The 19,303-nt window shown below is 39.4% G+C and overlaps 1 protein-coding gene across 11 annotated transcripts in view; it reads right to left on the bottom strand.

The window, feature by feature from the left end:
• The window catches only part of prkcz (protein kinase C, zeta), a 394,504-nt gene that overhangs the window by 22,994 nt on the left and 352,207 nt on the right, over window positions 1-19,303 (bottom strand). For 10 of the 11 annotated variants that reach the window (XM_059655617.1, XM_048561464.2, XM_059655615.1 and 7 more), the window contains one exon: window positions 18,172-18,287. In XM_059655617.1, the coding sequence (XP_059511600.1) occupies window positions 18,172-18,287 (116 nt within the window). Of the gene's footprint in view, window positions 1-17,756; window positions 17,777-18,171; window positions 18,288-19,303 lie in introns of all 11 variants that reach the window. The other variant, XM_059655616.1, reaches the window with a different exon arrangement.

Raw genomic sequence — 19,303 nt, 5'->3', positions numbered from 1 at the left:
GCGAGAACTTGAATATAAGAGCAGGGATGTACTACTGAGGCTTTATAAAGCTCTGCTTAGGCCACATTTGGAGCATTGTGTGCAGTTTTGGACCCCGAGCGGGTTCAGAGGAGGTTCACGAGAATGGTCCCAGGAATGGAAAGCTTAACATATGAGGGACTTTTGAGGACTCTGGGACAATACTCATTGGAGTTTAGAAGGATGAGGGGGGATTTAATTGAAACTTATAGAATAGTGAATGGCCTGGGCAGGGTGGATGTTGGGAAGATGCTTCCATTGTGAGGACAGACTAGGACCTAATGGCACAGCCTTAGAGTAAAGGGAAAACCTTTTAGAACGGAGATAAGGAGAAACTTCTTTAGCCAGAGAGTGGTGACTCTATGGAATTCACTGCCACAGAAGCTGTGGAGGCCAGGTCATGTGGTACATTCGAGACTGAGATAGATAGGTTCTTGATTATCAAGGGAATCAAGGGTTATGGGGAGAAAGCAGAAGAATGGGGTTGAGGAACTTAGCAGCCATGATTGAATGGTGGAGTAGACTCGGTGGACTGAATGGCCTAATTTCTGCTTCTATATCTTATGGTCTTATTAACAGAAAGTCTAGGATCCCTGAGCACAGCCTCAGACTGAAGGGGTCAACCCTTTATAACTGGGATGAGAAGAAATTTCTTAAGCCAGGTGGTTAATTTGTAGAACACATTGCAGCAGAGGGTTGTGGAGGCCAAGTCATTAAGTGTACTTTAAGGTGTTATAAATAGGTTCTTAATTGGTAACAGGATCAAGGGTTATGGGAAGAAGCCAGGAGAATAGGGTTGAGAAATATATCAGCTATGATCGAATGGCTTAATACTCCTCCTGTCGTATGATCTACCATTTGCACTGTTCAATGCCAGATGGGATGTGATGCCCTGGTGGTATTATTGCTGGACTGTTAATCCAGAGACCAGACAACATTCTGGGGACCCAGGTTCGAAGCCCACCACAGCAGATGGTGGAATTTGAATTCAATAAAATACGTGGAATTAAGAGTCTAATGATAACCATGAGTCCATTGTGGATTGTCGGAAAAACACAACTGGTTTACTAATTTCACTAATTATTCACTAATTTCTTTTAGGGAAGGAAAGTGCCACCCTTACCTGGTCTGGCCTACATGTGATTCCAGACCCACAGCAAAGTGGTTGACTCTTCAACTACCCTGTGGGCAATTGGGAATGGGCAACAAATGCTACCTAGCCAGAGATGCCCTCATCCCATGAATGAATTTTTTTTAAAAAAATGGGGTTTATATGTGCATGCCAGAGTGTCTCATAAAGCAAGGCCCGTGGCATGAGGTTCTGAAGAAAAACTGGGGGATCAGGATAGAAAGATGGGTTCACTTAATGCAACTGTCAAAATTTCTTGTCTGTGTTTACATCAAATACTCGGAAATGTAATCAATTGATATTAAAACTGCATTTTTACAGAGAGATCAGCTAAAATGGAAAGGTTTCTTTGCCCTCCAAAAGGGGCACCAAACATAATGGACATTCCGCGTAAATGGGCTAAATTACGTCATTTGTGTTTGGTACCTCTAGGTAAGATCAGTATTATTAAAATCTGTCCGTTTCCAGTTTAAAGCCGATCCTGCCATGTTTTATTAGCACCACGGAGGCAGTTTTGAGGCATCTTTATAATGCGTGTCGATGAGTTTTTGTAGGATTAGAGCAGTTAATTCATTCCTTGACATAAGTGGCAGTTAAAGCAGAGTTCAAAATTGCAGTTCAGGCTTCCGGACTTTTAAATTACATTGAATTGGAAATCAGGCAAAATGGATTGAGTGTGGCTTTGTATCACCATTATCTTAAGAAAATATTGGCTCCATTGCAGTTAATCAAAATAGGCCTCACAGAAAGACAGCAGCTTCCTATATTGAAATGGAGAAACTGCAAACTCTAATAGAATAGCTGGAACAGCTGTGCACTCAAATGAAGCTAGATGCTAGTTCTGAGGTGTTAAAGTTGAGTATGATTATTAAAAATTCCAAAGCGGAAGATATTTGGGTGAGCTAATGAAAAATTTAAAATTTGCAATTTCCCTCATTGGAAGATAACAGGAAATGAAACATTGTTTATAGTGACACTTCTTATGTAAATCTCTGCAATGGGTTCTCAAGCACAAGAAGGTTTGTGATTTTTTCTTTTGGGAGAGGGAGGTAACTTTGCCCTTTAATTTGGGAAGCTATAAAAATCAGAAGAAAGGTTAAAAAGTACCTGAGCAGCAGCAGCTGTCATTCTAGTTGAAACAGTAAGATATGGAATCTTTCTGTGAAAATAGTGGAGTAAATACTAAACAGAGATTTGGCAGCAATATCCATTAAATTCAACATCCATAATAAGTCACGTAGTAATAACATACATTTGACAAACTACATGAATGAACAAAAACTGGGGATTAATATTGCAGTTTTAAAAGAGATGGAGAATGGAGAAATCTCCACATCGAATGTATACTATGTTGCCATTTTGCATCTTCTGTTTTATTTGTTTTTTCATCATAGTATTTTCATTAATTTGGAACAGAAAGCAAAATCTTATAATCAACTCGGGTCAGCCAGCGATGTGAGACAAAGTGAAATTAGGGAACAAGTGGCGGTTATATTATTTAAAGGATAATTGGGTCAGAACAAATGTTAGCATTGTCCTTAACAGGCTTTGTTTGTAAATACTCGGTTGGCCACACGTGTTTTCCTGGTAGTGGAGAAAAGAAAATATATATTAACACATAAGGTGGTCGTCTCTGTTGAACCCCAGGAGATGGAATAGAAACAAAATGAATATTCAATGTCAGTTTTTGCTGTGGAGAAATAAATGTAAGTTAGAGAATGCACAGAAATAAATTTTGATGTTTTAAAAACAGTTCACATTACAAAAGAGGAAGTTTGGGAGGTCTTAGGGAATATAAAGGTAGATAAATCTCTGGGACATGACTTAATGTATTCCAGAACGTTGTGGGAAGTAAGAGAGGAAATAACGAGACCCATCTATAATTACAGGTGAGGTGCCTGATGACTGCAGGGTCGCTAATGTTGTACTTTTGTTTAAGAACAGGTTTAAGGAGAAACTGAGGAACGATAGAATTATGAGTCTGACTTTGATTGTGGGTAAATTGTTGAGGTGATTTTAAAAGAGAGGATCTATAGACAGGGTGGATAAAAAGGCATTTGGCACACTTGCTGTCAATGCTCAGTCCTTTGAGTGTAGGAGTAGGGAAGTCATATTGAGGGTCTACAGGACATTGGTGAGGCTTCTTCTGGAACACTGTGTCCAGTTCTCATCACCCAGTTATAGGAAAGATTTTATTCAACTGGAGGGTGTTCAGAAGCAATTTACCAGGGTATTACCGGGTATGGAAGATTTGAGTTTTAGAGGGAGGCTGGATTGGCTGGGACTTTTTTTTACTGGAGTGTAGGAGGTTGAGAAGCGACCTGATAGAAATTTGTAAAATATCGAGATATGTAGATAGAGTTAATGGTGGTTGTCTTTTCCCCAGGATGGAGGATTTCAAAACTAGGGGAAGAATTTTTAAGATGAGTGGAGAGAGATTTAGAAAAGACATTAAGTGCAATTTTTTTTTACCCATAGGGTGGTTTGTGCACAGAATGAACTTCTGAGGAAGCAGTGGACGCAGGTACAATTACAATGTCTGAAAGGTGTTTGGATTAGTGCATGAATAGGAAAGATTTGGAGGGATATGGGTCAGGAGCAGGCAGGTGAGACTAGTTTAGTTTGGGATTATGATGGGTATGAACTGGTTAGACCAAAGGGTCTGTCGCTGTGATGTATTACTCTACGCCTTTTTTTAAAAATAAAATTCTATTCACAACAATGTCTTGATTTTCCACCTCATTCTCATTACAAAAAAAACTATGGGTAATTTGGGGGAACAAAAGTAAGTAAACCGTTCTAAATGAAGAGAAGAGAATAAAATAAACTGAGTGAGAACTAGGCCCTCTTACAGCACAGTGGTAGTCTTCCTACCCCTGAACTGGGAGGTCTAGATTCAAGCCCCACCTGCTCCAAAGTTGTGTAATAACATATCTGAAGGGGTTAATTTGGAAAAACAGATTAAATTTACAAAAACAAAAACAACTGGGTGTGACCTAGCTGCAAATATAAGAACAAGTTTCACTGTGTTGGTGACTGCTGAAATAAAACTCTTATCAGAAAAGAATAACCTACCTCTAGTACTTAAAAATGGGACAGGAATGTTCATGAACTTTGAAGTAGACTTAGATTTCCAATGAAGCATCATAAGGAGCATACTGGATTCCATTAACAACTAGTTTTCTTTCTTCAATAACATTTTGCAGAATAACAAAGCTTAACTCTAGTAATCCTCTCTTCCCCTCAAAATGTACAGATGGTTAAAACCCAAGCTTAGTTACAACATTAGAACAAACAGGAACAGGCATGGGCTGTTGGTCCCCTCATGCATGCTCCACCATTCAGCAGGATCATGGTTGATCTGATATTCTTCGCATCTACTTTCCTACGTATTCCTCATAACCCTTGATTCCTTTATTGATCAAGAATCTATCTTTGTTAGTCTTAAATGTACACAAGGACTACGTCCCACAGCTCTGTGGCAAGGAGTTTCAAAGACTCACAACCCTCTGGGAGAAGAAATTCCTCAGGTCAGGCTGAAATGGGAAAGATGATGGGGTGTGAAAGGTAAAGGCTATACAGCCTAGATTGGAAGGAAACCACTCAAACTAACTCCCAAGAAACTGAAATATGCACAACCCTATGCTGCTTCTAATCTGCACAGATAGCAGATCTTGCCTTTTATTCCCACACCCCAACTTCCAAAACGTAAAAAATGGATTAGACAAATTATACCGGGTTTGAGTTGTGATTTTCCTAACTTGAGATACCTGGGAGCAAAAATCTAGACCAGTGTTTTTTTTCTTTAAATGAACCTAACTGCTTGGTGCTGGAATAAAAAGTCACACATTGTCTTTTATTCTCTCTCAGTTTACTTTGCTCAAACAAGTCTTGTTTGCTATATGTACCACACGATATATTATGTCAGTGTTAGCAAGACCCCATCATGGTCTACTGTGTATTGTTGACACATTATACCAAGCTGTTGTCAATACGTAGCTAAAGAGCATTTTATCTGTTGTATGTGTGCCTGTTCTTCCACAAAATCTCAGTTTTGGCTGGGCTGTTTAGAGACACCCACTTTGGGAGGATTACATGCCTAGGATGCAGGGAGGAGGGAAGGTTATGCCAATCTGTTTTCAATCATCTCCAAGACTCCAGTTACAATGGCATTAATAATCATCAGAACATCATTTAATTAAACAGCCTTATTAAAAGAATTTGCTTCAAAAGCTTTATGTTTTAGAACAACACAGCTGCAAAATGTCTTCTGTGTGATGTAAAATAAGACAAAGTGGTTTCATAAAATATTTTGCCACAGAAACAGGCACTTTCACCTTATGTGCCAATTTTCTTTACATAACTCATCTTAAATTAATTCCACGATCCTGGTTGCTTTCTTTACCATAGTCATTTTGCCAAATCAATAAAGTCCCTTTTAAAAATAGCTCAGACTTTCATTCAACAAATGTCAATAAAACAGTTTTTCTAATCTGTTTTTTCATTCTTTTTATTATCAGTTTAAATTTTCGCTTTGTTAACCAGATTTCTGATCAACAAAAAAAGCTTTTCACTTTGTGCTGAACAGTTAAATCTGATCACGTTCTGCCTTCTGATTAAACAGTGGTCAGCATTACTCAGGGTTTAGCATCACATGTACACAGAAGAAAGGTGCATATTACCAGAACCACAGGTCTTGATATATAATGATTTTATTTGCATCTCCACTTTCCTTGTACCATTTTGTGTCTAGGGTTTGTCAAAAGATGACAAACCATTTCAGAAAGCTTGGGCCCATGCAATGGCACTGTGACATCTTCGACGTTCATATTAAGTTGCCAAGAGGATAAGTATTGCTGTAATTGGATGGGGTTTTTTTTTTTCTGTCCTATATCAGATGCCAAATAACATACTTGTACTTAACATATCAGCAAACCTAATGGGGAAACTAGTTCATTGACTTTTGTTTAATTACTAACAAATCTGTCAGTAAATTGGCCAGTCAATAAAGAATATGTTTGAGGAAATTTTAGACTCTTTCCAAAAATCTCTCTTTCTACTCAGGACAAGGACAAGTGGTTAAATTCAATTTTAGCAGGTATCTTAGAAGGTGCTTTGGTCATCAGCCAAGTGAGGACATCTGTGAAATGAAGGTCAATCTGCTTCCTGTATATCATTGGACCAAGAAGCAATCTGTGGCTCATTGAGCTGCTTTCTGGTGGTTCAATTCTCACAGCAAAGCAACGATTAAAAACCATGAAGTCATTTTCAGTGGTGATGCAGCTTCTCAATAACCCACTTGTAGAATTGGAGAAGCGTTTAGTTTTGGTATACTAATTCAGATGAATATATTATATTTATTAAGGATTCTGTGTGAGTTATGAGAAATAAGAGTGCTATAGAATTAAATATTATACTATTTTGCATCCAAAAAGAACTATATTTGCTATAGGTCAGGCTAGAAGTTCACCTTGGGAAAAGTAGTGAAAATAGCAAAGAAAACTGAAGAGCTGTATATCTGACCCACTGGGCTTGCTTCTTCTAAAGGACCAAGCATTTTCCCCCCAAAACAGGGCTCTTGTGGCATAATGGGAATGTCCCAACCTCTGGGCCTGAGTTCAAGTCTCTCTTGCTCCAGAGTGGTGTCATAGCATCACTTAAAAGGTTGCTTTCCCCCCAAAAAAATCTAGAAATTAAAACAGAACTACCCATTCCTTTACTGGTTACAGTTAACATACTATTCATTGTCATAACTGGGGCCAGCCATTACAGCCAGTGCTTTCCCTTCAATACAAATCATTAATCAGAAATCATTTCACGACCAGATATTTAAAAGGAATATTTTATGATCAACAGAAGAAACACACTGGTAGTCAAGCCCACCACTCCACAAGTTGTAGCATTAGTATACAAAATTTAATCACCAAACTAACCAATTGCTTCCCTTTAACAGTTTACCCTTGTAATCAGAGCTGCTTTAGCAATGTGCTAAGTCAAACCATGACAACATAGGTAGGCTGAATGGACAAGCTAATATTTTCTAAACCTGTTTTTATATGTTCATGAAAATATTTATTCAAACAAGTTAAGCTTTTCCCCAGGTACTGTTGAATGGTTTTATTAAATGAGTAATTTTGCAGCTCAAACTAAATTACCAGTGAGTCCTTATGACAGTGACGTTCTTAAGATATGGTCTTGGTTCCCTTTGTTACTAATGTGACTTAAAAATAATTTGTCATTTTTTTGCATCCACCAAATTGTCACCCTTTTCCCATCATCATAAATCTTCTGCACATTTCAAATGCATTCTTAAGAGTAGGTTTCTCCTTTCTAGGTAGATTGTGCTCACATGGCTAGTGACAAAACTATCTGGAAATAATTGTCCAGTTGTCCAAGCACTCAGGATTAAGCTATCTGCATCAGTGCAGGCACGTACTAAGTTTCCCTCTCCTCTTGAGCTGTAAAGCTGAACCAATGTTGTTCATTATAAAAATCAATATGGGGTTTAAACTGCATGTTGTCGAGGACTTCAGAAACTCTCCGTCTAGATTTTCTGCTTCTGAGTGAGATCCAGGCTGCAGTCATTTGAAACATTATTTTATTCCCCACTCCCCAGCACTGATAGCAGGGTTTCAACAACAATAAGATACTGAATTTTAATTACGTTGCTAGTTTTATAGTCTTGCCACTGAATGGAAGAAATTCCAGCTGTCAAATGATCTTTCATTTCTTTTGCAGCAGTGAGTGGAATCTGCACTCCCATTGTGACTTAAAGTTGCAGATTTTTAAAAAAAGTCTTCCTGATGGCTCTAACAGCTCTGAAGACTTGCACTTTTTCAGCTTCACCACTCTAACACCATGTTTCAAGTGACATGTATTTTAACGGCTCCCACAGACTGCCCACAAGACATTTACTGTAGAGGTTAAACATCATGTGACATGTCAAGCCAGTCAGTACATTAACGGAAACATTACACTTTTATGAGCAAGAACCATGTAACAGATGCAGGTAGTATTTTTGTTGTTTGTCTAACATGTACAACCAAGTGCATTAATTTTAAGGTTATATGGATCTCCCAATAATGGACCAAAGCTGTTTAGTCAGTCACAAATTCTATTCTGAAAAACCAATGAGCTAGTAAGGCTCAGGTATCAGATTAACATATCCACCATATCTGGAAGCTGTGTCTTCTTGGAGAGAGTTTGACCCAAAAAGACCTCATTTATCTCTCCTTGAAAGAGGAGGTACACTAGTTGGTTATTTGATAACCAGTAAAAAAAAAACTATGTTAATCCTTCTGACCAACAAATCAGTGTGCAGTATGACTGCATCTCATTTTTTTTGTGTTTGTTGTATTGTATTGGATGCGGGAATGATTGGTTAAGGTAGCACTTATTGCCTGTTCTCAATTACCTTGGAGTAGGTGATGGCAAAAAGTCACTTTAGTTTGCTGCAGTTGTTCGAGTGTAGGAAAGGCAATATATTTCCAAGTCTGCTGTGTTCATCCAGCCTCACATTTTATTATCCTATATTTCCAAGTAAGGTTGGTGTGCAGCTTGGAGGGTAAACTAAATTAGAGTTACTCGTGTTCCAAAAGGCAGCAGATGCATGGGGCACTATCTGTTGCAAGTTCCTCTCTAAATCACACACCATCCTGACTTGGAACATCACCATTACTTCAATCTAGCGGAGTCAAAATCTTGAAACTCCCAGCAATGTCCACCTCCTATAAATTAAAAAAGCTGTTTGCATTTGCTAACTAGATAGTTTCTATTAAAAAAAACCCAGCCTGCCCATTGATTAGATATTGTCACAATGGATGGATCTACAATGCAGAGCTTCTGATATACCAAAGATTTTGATTTTCAAGATTATCAAGTCCAAGACTTCTTCAGTGCCAATTCCTTAATTTCTCTCTCCGTGCAACTACAAAGCTACATGCTACTGTGATCCCAGGTATTCTTCATGGTGTTGAGAAATAAGTCAGTGCTGGCTAGATGCACCTTCTTTCTCCCCGTAAACATTTTTCGTTTTTGTCACAAATACATCTGTGCCCTGGAACTTGCACATGCCCTTACACTGTGGGTTTTTGAGCTCTGAGTCACTTCTGATGTGTGCAGGCATCATCTTTTTTCTTGATGCCATTTTTTGCTGCAAAACAATTGAACATATAAACAGTGTGGTACTCAAGGTTTACACCAAGGCTTAAGCAGTGATGGTATTTTATTCATGGCTACATGGGGAGAATTAAGCTACAGAATTAGTTTTGGGTTTTTCAAAGAGCCGCCACAGACACAATGGCCTTTCTGCATAGCAACCTCTATGGTCTCGATCTCTAGAGAGATGTTTTTTATTCTGTGGAAGTAATAGGATTCAAAGGCATACCATCCTGCCACTGCTGTGGCCACTCCTAACCAATAACAGGAGTCTCCACTCTTGCCCCACTGCAACCAGGAGTTCCTGGCTCTGCTGCCAGACCAGACTGCAGTGTTCAGAGTCCCGCTTTGGCTGCTCTCCTCTGAGATGTCGCCTTTCTGGAATTCTCAGTTATGTTTCTAGAATCATATTTCAAAGTGCTCTGACTTGAGGCAACATTGTCAATGTATCTTGTCACAAAACCAACATTCCAATCAATTAAGAAAGATTTAGAGCTTTGAATATACAGTCTATTACACAGTGAGGGAGTCAGCATACTGGATCCAGGATTGGGTCTTGCAATTTAATATTAAATAATATTGCTTGTGTGGGGGAGCAAAGCAGATAGATGGAATGAAAATATAGAAGTTGCGCAATTGTTTCTGCTATTATCAAAATTTTTTTGGCAACAGCATCTAAAAATATAAATAAGGACATTGTTCATGTTTTGCTGACTGTATGTTTTTTGTTTAGTCATTTTGATGACTTCAGCTTTTCTAATGGGATCAGAAAAGTTCATACAAGGATTTTGTGAAGCTTAAGCTTGAAGAATTGCATTAGAGCTGATAAAGCAGTCAGTGTTTTGAGAGTTTTTGTTTTTGAAATTATATGTGGCACTTGCTTTAAATTGTCTTTTAGTCTTCACCTTCCACAAAGTTATTTTCCTGTCTAATTATTAGCATTAAAAATTAGATAAAACTATAATGAATGAATATCTCTTCCTCTAAGTCCTGCTGGAGTATGGTCCCAAATGTAGTGCCAGTCTGTTAGCTTGATGGGCAAGACTGTCCTGCAGTTATTAGCAGACACCATTAATTTACTGGGCACAACTGCACATGTATTGCGGTTCCCATTACCTTGCTGAATTGGCTATTCGTAGGTGAGGCTCGGCAATCAATCAGTATTTAAAAATGATTATTCAAACATGAGAACCTGATGTTTGAGTGACGTGAACAATTATTTGCTCCCTGATCTATGCTGTTGATGCAATTAAGTAGAAAATCATCGAGATAATCTGAGGTTCAAAATCAAGCTTGGCATTCAATTAGCTTTAATTTTCATGAAGTAGTCCACAATATTTTTTCATAATTTTCATGACAAAACTAGACAATGAACAGGAGTTGGAATTCTGGCTGGTTTTCCCTTTCCTAATGGAGGAGTACCAAAGCTAACTACTGGTTATCAGCTAGTCTGGCATGCAGGGAAACAAAACTGGGACTTTTTAGATCTGGATAGCCCAATTACTTTTTGGGCCAGCATTTTTGTATACTAATATTAGTTTTTAGTGCATTTGTGTGAAATTATCTTCAGCTTCCTTATACCATAGGCTCAGGAATTTATTCAGACCATGCCTTTTAAACAGAACACTCTGTGGGGGCAAAGTTAAGTGTTAACAATTATTACTGGATTTCTAATCAAGTGTGCTGATGGTGAGACTTTCCGAGTAGAAAATCTCATTTCACTCTCGGAAATGTGAAATTTGCAATGAGCAACTATAGTTTAAATTTTAAACCATGCTCTGTTAAAACAATGAGATTTTAAATAAAGCTATCCATCACTTCAGATGAAATTCTTGTGGCTCATCTTCTCCTACAAGATGAGACTCAAATTTTCCAAAGTTTCTCTAGAATCTTGCAAGGTCCCAAGAAACTGGTATAAGGCAAACAGCCCTCTATTAATCAAGAAAGGAGGAGACACAGCAAGAAATTACAGGCTCATGAGCTTAATATTTGTCTTAAGTAAAGGGTAGAATCTATTAGTACAGATTTTGCAGGATTCTTGGGTCATCTTAACGCAATCAAGCAGAGCCAATATGGTTTTGAGGAAGGGAGATCATGTTTGACTAATTTAGTAAGGCTCCTTGAGAAGCAACAAGCAACATAGATAAAGGTGAACTGGTAGACGTATGGTACTTTGATTTCCAGAAGACATTTGACAAGGTTCCCTCCTCAATCTATCTCCATTTAACTAATATGAACCTTTTGTATTTTTCTTGCCAAAGTGGACAAGCTCACATTTTTCCATGTTATTTTTATTAGATAGATCATAGAATCCCTATACAGTGTGGAAACAGGTCCTCCGGCCCAACAAACACACACCAACCCTCAGAGCACCCAACCCGGACCCATCTGCCTATAATCCACTGAAGCTACACATACCTGAACACTACGGGCAATTTAGCTTGGCCAATCCACCCACCCTGCTTCCATCATCTCTTCCCCCGAATATTTGTTAAACTAATGCTGTCAATTCCAGCCTCTGTCACCACATGCATTCAATTATAATGAACTCCAAACTTCCCTGGCCATTGTCTCAGGCTGAAGAAGACTATTTACTATCTTAGTGCCATCTCTGACTCACTTTTGGGCTTTTGACCGTATGAGCAAGATTATTTTTCTGGGCCTCAAGATACCAGTGCTAGGGTTAAATGTTATCAGAAAATAGCATGGGACATAATTTATTGCTGTCTCTGGGCTTCTGGAGGCAGAGAGGGCATTAAACGAGGTGGGAGGACATCAGATGTGGATTCCATCAACTTCTTACTTCTGCCCAGATTTAAGTGGGGTAGAAAGGCTTGTGGATGGAATTCCCACCATCATGCTGAGGCCGTGAAGTGGGTAGTTAATGTCTACTCAAGTGTCTGATCCCATTAATACTGTTATTCAACCAGCAGTGGGTGGGTCAGTTGGCGACACGGCAAGTCCAAAAAGCAGAAAACATGAAGTCCATTTGTGGGGACGTGATGGTCTAGTGGTATTAAAACTGGACTGTTAATTTAGAGACCCACATAATGTTCTTGGGGACCTGGGTGTGAATCCCAACATGGTAGGTGTTGGAATTTGAATTCGATAAAATTCTGGAAATGAGAGTCCAAATGGTGACCATTAAACTATTGTCAATTGTTGGATAAACCCATCTGGTTCACTAGTGTCCTTTAAGGAAGGAAACTGCCATATTTAACTGGTCTGGCCCACATGTGACTCCACAAATGTGTTTGACTCTTACCTGCCCTGCAGGCAATTAGAGATGGAAAATAAATGCTGGCCTAGCCAGCGACTCCCTCATCTTGTGAATGAATAATACAAAAGAAAACTTCCAGAGGACGGGTTATCCTTTCTTCAAAGGGTGAGCCTGCATCATTCCCAGCATCAAGTGGTCAGAGAGCACACCTTGCTCACCTGTAGCCTGGATCCCTTGCTGATTTTAGGCCACTACCATATGCAGTGCTGCAGTATCCATGGCTCTCTTGTGGTACTGATGGCAATGAAGACCTGCTGTCTGGCAGGTCTAGGACCATGATTGCGGGGAAAGCCTACTGGACAACTGACTAAATGGCAGTGCACGTCATGGGCTTCCTCAAAGCACGTGACAGGGCTCTCACTTTACCCTCCAAACCAGTGAGTGAGACACTTGCTGCTGGAATTCAATTCTAGTCATGGTGTAACACACAGTCACCAAGCAATGATTCTCCAAAAATTGCCCAATAATACGTCCTAAGTGATCTTCAGGCACTGTTAGATGTCTGCCTGCTGCCTACAAATCTACCCTGGGTAAACTGGCCCAAAAGTAGGACTGAGTCAGCCTCCATGTTCACCCATATCAGGCCTCAAATCAGCCCTGTATATTTTCCATGACGAAATGATCATATTTCAAACTCCAACATGGCATTTATCTATTCCTAACTCTAACAATCTATCACTGAAATTCTTGACTATGCTTTGTGACCTCCTGATCCGCTTTACCACTGTTCTCCTAGCTGAGTTCCAATCAGCTATTCAGAATAAACATCATCTCCTACAGGTATCCTATTTTTGTACACTTGCTTGTGATATAAAGTTTTGGGTTGGAATTTTATTCCAGAGTGTTAATATCAAGCTGGCACTCCAGTGTAGTATTGAGGGAATGACGCACTGTGATATTTTTATGTTACCAAACTTCTTGGAATGGTTGGGACTCCTCTGGAATTGGCCTTAATCTCATGGTGGCCAAAGAAAGCATGCCAGCAATACCAAAAACAGAATGGCTGGGACATTCAGCAGGTCTGGCAGCATCCATGAAGAGAAAGCAAAGTCCGTGTTTTGGGTCCAGTGACCCTTCTCCAGAACTGATTATAGCTATGGAAAAGTTGGTGTAAATATTTGGGGGAAGGAGTAAATGATAGGTGGAGATGAAGCCCAAGAGACAGAATAACAAATGGCCAGACAAAGGAATGGGTACAGGTCAGCATAGGGGAATCAATAGTTGCTAAGTGCAACTATTACTAGCTGACAATAGGATGGTTGTAGTCACAGCCCACATGATGACAAGGCCTGGTGTGTGGTGGTTGGGGTAAGGGCATGGAAGATGATGCTAAGGACCTAAAATTATTGAATTTGATTTTGAGTCCCAAGGCTGAAGGGTCCCACTGTTCTTCCAGCTTGCATTGACTTATGCTGGAGCACTGCATCAAGCCTGAGACCAAGATATTGGCGTGCTGAAGTGGCAGGCAACAGGAGCTCAGGGTCATTTTTGTGCTCAAAATGTGGGCGCTCAGCAAAGCGGTCACCCAGTCTGCATTTGTCTCCCCACGTAAAGGATACCATGTTGTGAACACAGCAGACTGGATTGAGTGACGTGCAGATAAATGGCTGCTTCATCTGGAAGGTGTGTCTGAGGCTTTGGATAGTGAGGAGGGAGGAAGTAAACTGACAGGTATTTCACCTTGTGAGATTACCTGGGGAAGTGCCATGGGCAAGTGTGAGTGGACGAACAGTGTACGAATGTGTCCTGAAGGAAATGGCCCCTGTAGAAGCCTGACAAGGGATGAAGGGGAGAGGAATGTGTGTCCAGTGGCAGCATCAGTGGCTAATCATCCTTTTGATGTGGATGCTGGTGGGGTGGTAAATGAGGACCAGAGGGACTCTATTAATGTTGTCGGAGGGAAGAGCAGGGCGAGGGATGAAGTATGGGAGATGGGTTGGAGACGGCTGACAGCCCCGTCAACCATAGCAGTGGGGTATCCTTGGTTGAGGAAGAGGGTGGATTATTCAGTGTGCCTCTTATAAAAGGTGGCATCATGAGAACAGATGAAATAGAGACGGAAAAAAAACTGACAGAATGTAATAGATAATACAATGTGAGGCTGGATGAACACAGCAGGCCAAGCAGCATCTCAGGAGCACAAAAGCTGACGTTTCGGGCCTAGACCCTTCATCAGAGAGCTCAGGAGAATGTAATAGTGTCAGGAGAATGTAACAGAATGTAATAGTGTCTTTCCAGAAAGCAAGGTATGAGGATACAAAGTAACAGTGTGGGAATTGGCAGGTTTGTTAGCCAGACTATCCCCAGAATGGAAATAGATGTCAAGGGAGGGAACGGAGTCAGAAATGGACTAGGTGAAGGTGACAGAGGGTGGAAATTGGAAGCAAAATCGAATTAGAGGGGAAGGAGCACCAGTGATGTCATTGATGTACTGGAGAAACAGTTGTGGGTGGGAACTGGAACACAGAATGCTCCATGTATCCCACAAAGAGACAGGCATAACTGGGGCCCATGAGGGCATTCATGACCATTCCAACAGTGCGTTAGCTCTGGCCAATGATAAGTGAGAGAGAATCACAGCCTGTGCCTGTGTACCACCTGATATTGCGGATGACTAGAATTCATTGCTAGCTAAAAATAACCCTTATTCAGGTATTATCTAACATATCCTACATCTGGCAACAGTAAGTCACATCCACTGTTCAGGTATCAATTGACCTTGCTGATGCCAGAAGCCTACACTCCTACCCAAACCCAACTTGGTATTAGACTCCACTCGATAGAAATGTTAGAACAGCCCCGGACCATCTGATCAATGTTCTAAACAGCTGCAGTGATGTTTCCATGGGCTGCAGAGTTCAGGGGAAAGACTGATGAGCCAAGGTTAGACTCTGCTGAGGCTAGTTGTATGTTGGTACAGTGATTGATTAATTTTATTAATTCGTCTTTGAAATAGGTGGACTGTAATGCCCTGTGTATTTCCATCCTGTATGAAAAAAATGCAGAAGGAATTGTACAGCCTCAGTAGTGTAAAAGATTCCACAGCATTATCCAAGGTGCTGAGTTATTCCCAGCATCATGACCAATACTTATGCCTCAGTGATATTTGACATCACAAAAGATTTGATCATTTCACATGGCTGTTTATGGGAGGTTACTACATGCAAATTAGTGTTAGCATTTTCTACATTACAACAGTGACTATATTTCAAAATTACTTCATTGGTTGTAAACCATTTTGAGAAATCTAGTGGTCCTAAAAGATCCATAAATGCAAGTCTTCACATTTCTAAGATTGAGGCAAATATGCAATTAGTAGCAAGGATATTCCACTCTGTCCCTCCAACGTGCTCCACAACTTAATTTAACAAGATCATGGCTCATGTGACTGTGGCATTAACAATCTCACCTGCTTCCAATAACCTTAGATTCTTGATGAACACGTAAATCAATATATTGATTACTTTTAAAAACAGCCAACAATCTCAATTCCATCTCTCTGCGTGCAAGAGTTCCAAAACTCCTTATCCTCAGAAAAAAAATCCTCATCATCTCTAACTTAAATGGGAAGGTCCACATTTGAAAACTGTTTTTCTTAGTTCTAATCTCTCACATTCTTTCACCATCCATCCTGTCAAGTCTCCTCAGAATCTTGTATTTCAATGAGATCCCCTCTCATTCTTCCAAACTCCTGGCATTTCCAATTTTTTTCAGATAAACCCCACAATCCTGGTATCAGTTAGTGAACATTTCCAGAACTGTTTCTAATAAAATCATATCATTTCTGAAAGGAGACTAAAACTGTGCATCAACTTATCTGATGACTTACATTTGCATCCCTTTGCCCCACGTTTAAATTTCACATTCTCGTGTATAAAATCTGTTGCTGGCAAAAGCTATATTCCTTGTTAAATACCTGTCACCCTGATTTTGGTATGACCTAAATAAGACTAATAATTGGGCATGTTTCGTGGAACTGGTCATCAAAGTGGTTTATCAAGCCATCGTTTCTCAGGGAAATTATTTGGTCAAGGTGGCATTCATTAAATTGCATGATCAGCTGGAAAAAAAAACTGTTTCTTGGCTTTCAAGCACCTGGATCACTGAATTTTTTTTTCCATTCTGAAACCTTTCGAATTCCTTTTTTCCAAAGTCCTTTTTAAGACCCACTTCTGTCCAAACATTGTGACCCTATCCTCATTATCTTTGGCAGATTGTCAGCACCCATGCCTTTGTAGCACTTTGCATGTTCTTCAATATTAAAAATCTATAATTTACAAATGAAAATTACTTTTTGCCGCCCACAGGATAGAATGTGATGAATGGACATTTGAATCAAGTACTGGTAGGTTGCCGGTATCCATTGGACTGCGCACAACAAACAAAGGATACCAAGGATAAGTTGATTACATAGTGTAGATATCTCCGAGTACTTAAAGACGGAGGCAGCAGAGCTTTGGATGATCTCAACTTTACGGAGGACAGAAGATGAAAGGCTGGTTAAGAATGTATCGAAATAGTTAAGTTTAGAAGTAACAGGCATGGATAAAGATTTCAGTAGTAGCGAAGCTAAGGTAGGGGCAGACTCAGGCAAAGTTACGCAAGTGGAAATAGATGGTCTTACCAGCAAACAGCAGAGTTACATAAATTTTCAGATATTTAATTCAACGTTAAAAATAAATATATGTTACACGAAAGCAGTATCATGTCTCAGCTTTGATTCTTTTGACCAATGTAGCATCCTATGTTGGCTTTTCCACTGGTTCAACACTGATAGCTACATTAAAAAAAAACTAATGACTAAACTGTTCAACTGGTTTAATCTGTTTCCCAGACAGGTCAATTAATGTTACAGATACATGAGCCATGGCGATAGTGGAGGCTACTGGGATATTTTTTCAGCTGCATTACAGTACTGAAAATTACTAAGTTTCAGGTAGCAAGGCATTAAACCTGAAGAAAGTGTTACATATTCAAATTAAATATTGAGATTAGTTTAATTAAATCTTAAAATAAAAATACTGCTTTGTCATATCTGTGTCCCCCAGGTTTAGAGAGCCTTAAGTCTCAATTTGTTAAAATTAAAATCCCAAGCATCCACTGCTAATGTGTACCGATAATCAAAATGTCAGTTTTTAATCTGAACTATGTTATGGAAAACATAATACTTACTTTATTTAAACTGTTGATCTCTCCATGAAAGGGAAATACAAGTAATATGAGCAGTAAAGAAGCTGAAAAAAGAATTACCACCATGTGCTCCAAGAAGCATGCCATATACACTTTTACGGAAATTGACTGCAGAAAATAAGCTATAAGCATATAGGTCTGCTAACATCCTATCATCCATGATTATTTTTAGCAAGTTATTATATCAAACAGATATTTGTGTTCTACAAACTTAAAACTAAATTACATTTTTTGTTTATAATTTACTAATTTCAGCAAATTCTACAAGTTGAAATAGTATTTTTTGTTCATGGCGCAGTGATATGCAGTCTTTTAAATTAAATACATGTGTAATTCTAAAGCTCCCAGAGGCAATGAGTAAAGTTTGAAAATTTTAAATTTACACAGATAAACTCACTCATCATCTGGTGTAAGCTGCACAGGTTCACTTGTAAACTGAGTGTCGAAGTTTTCCAGGCCGTAGTCATCTGTGATCTGTGGTTTAAATGGAGGAGTCACCTGTTTCTTTTCCAACTGAGAAAAGAAAAATAAGTCATTCAGAACTAGTTACACAGATCAGAAGAATGCAGGGGGAAAAAAAAAGTCCATTCATAATACGTAAGTTACAACACATTTTCCAGTATAGTATAAAACACACTTGTGGGATATAGAAGTTTAACATAAACCATGTCAACATATCTGGTGGCATTCTTTCAACAGAAAAGAGAATAACAAAAGTGAAAGATGAGGAAAAAAAAACACCAAAGTCCTCAAGAAGAAAAGAAACTAAGCCTGTCTTGGTAAGATTTTAAGAGTCTATTATTCAGGACGAGATTGCAGGATACTTGCAAGTGCATAGTAACATGTGACTGAGACAGCTTCATCAAGCCTGATTAATGTTAGAATTCTTTGAGGACGTATTGAGCAATGTAGACAAAGAACAGCCAGTGGACATGATCTGTTTGGATTTCCAGAAGGCCTTTGAAAGATGCTGCACAGGAGGCTGCTAAATAAGTTAAGAGCCCATGATGTGAGGGGCAAGGTACTGGCATGGATAGAGGATTGGGCTGACTGGCAGAGATCAGAATGTAGGAATAAAGGGGTCTTTATCAGGATGGCAGCTGGTGACTGGTGGAGATCTGCTGTGGTCAGAGTTGGGACTACAACCTTTCACGTTATACATTAATGATCTGGACGAAGGGACATAAGACATTGTTGCTAAGTTTTTAGATAACACAAAGAGAGGTAAAGAGCAGGTACTGTTGAGGAGTCGGGAGGTTGCAGAAGGATGTGGACAGGTTAGGAGTCACAGAACAATAGACCTGTACAGCATAGAAATAGACCCTTCGGTCCAACTCATCCATGCCTACTAGATACTCTAAATTAATCTAGTCCCATGTGCCAACATTTGGCCCATATCCCTCTAAACGATCCCTATTCATACACCCATCCAGGTGCCTTTTAAATGTTGTAATTGTATCTGCTTCTGGCAGCTCATTTGATATGCACACCATCCTCTGTGTGAAAAAGTTGCCCCTTAGGTCCTTTTC

Source organism: Stegostoma tigrinum, chromosome 28 (assembly GCF_030684315.1).
Source record: "Stegostoma tigrinum isolate sSteTig4 chromosome 28, sSteTig4.hap1, whole genome shotgun sequence".
In the NCBI taxonomy this organism is placed as follows: Eukaryota; Metazoa; Chordata; class Chondrichthyes; order Orectolobiformes; family Stegostomatidae; genus Stegostoma; species Stegostoma tigrinum.
This window is presented reverse-complemented; position numbering and strand designations above follow the sequence as displayed.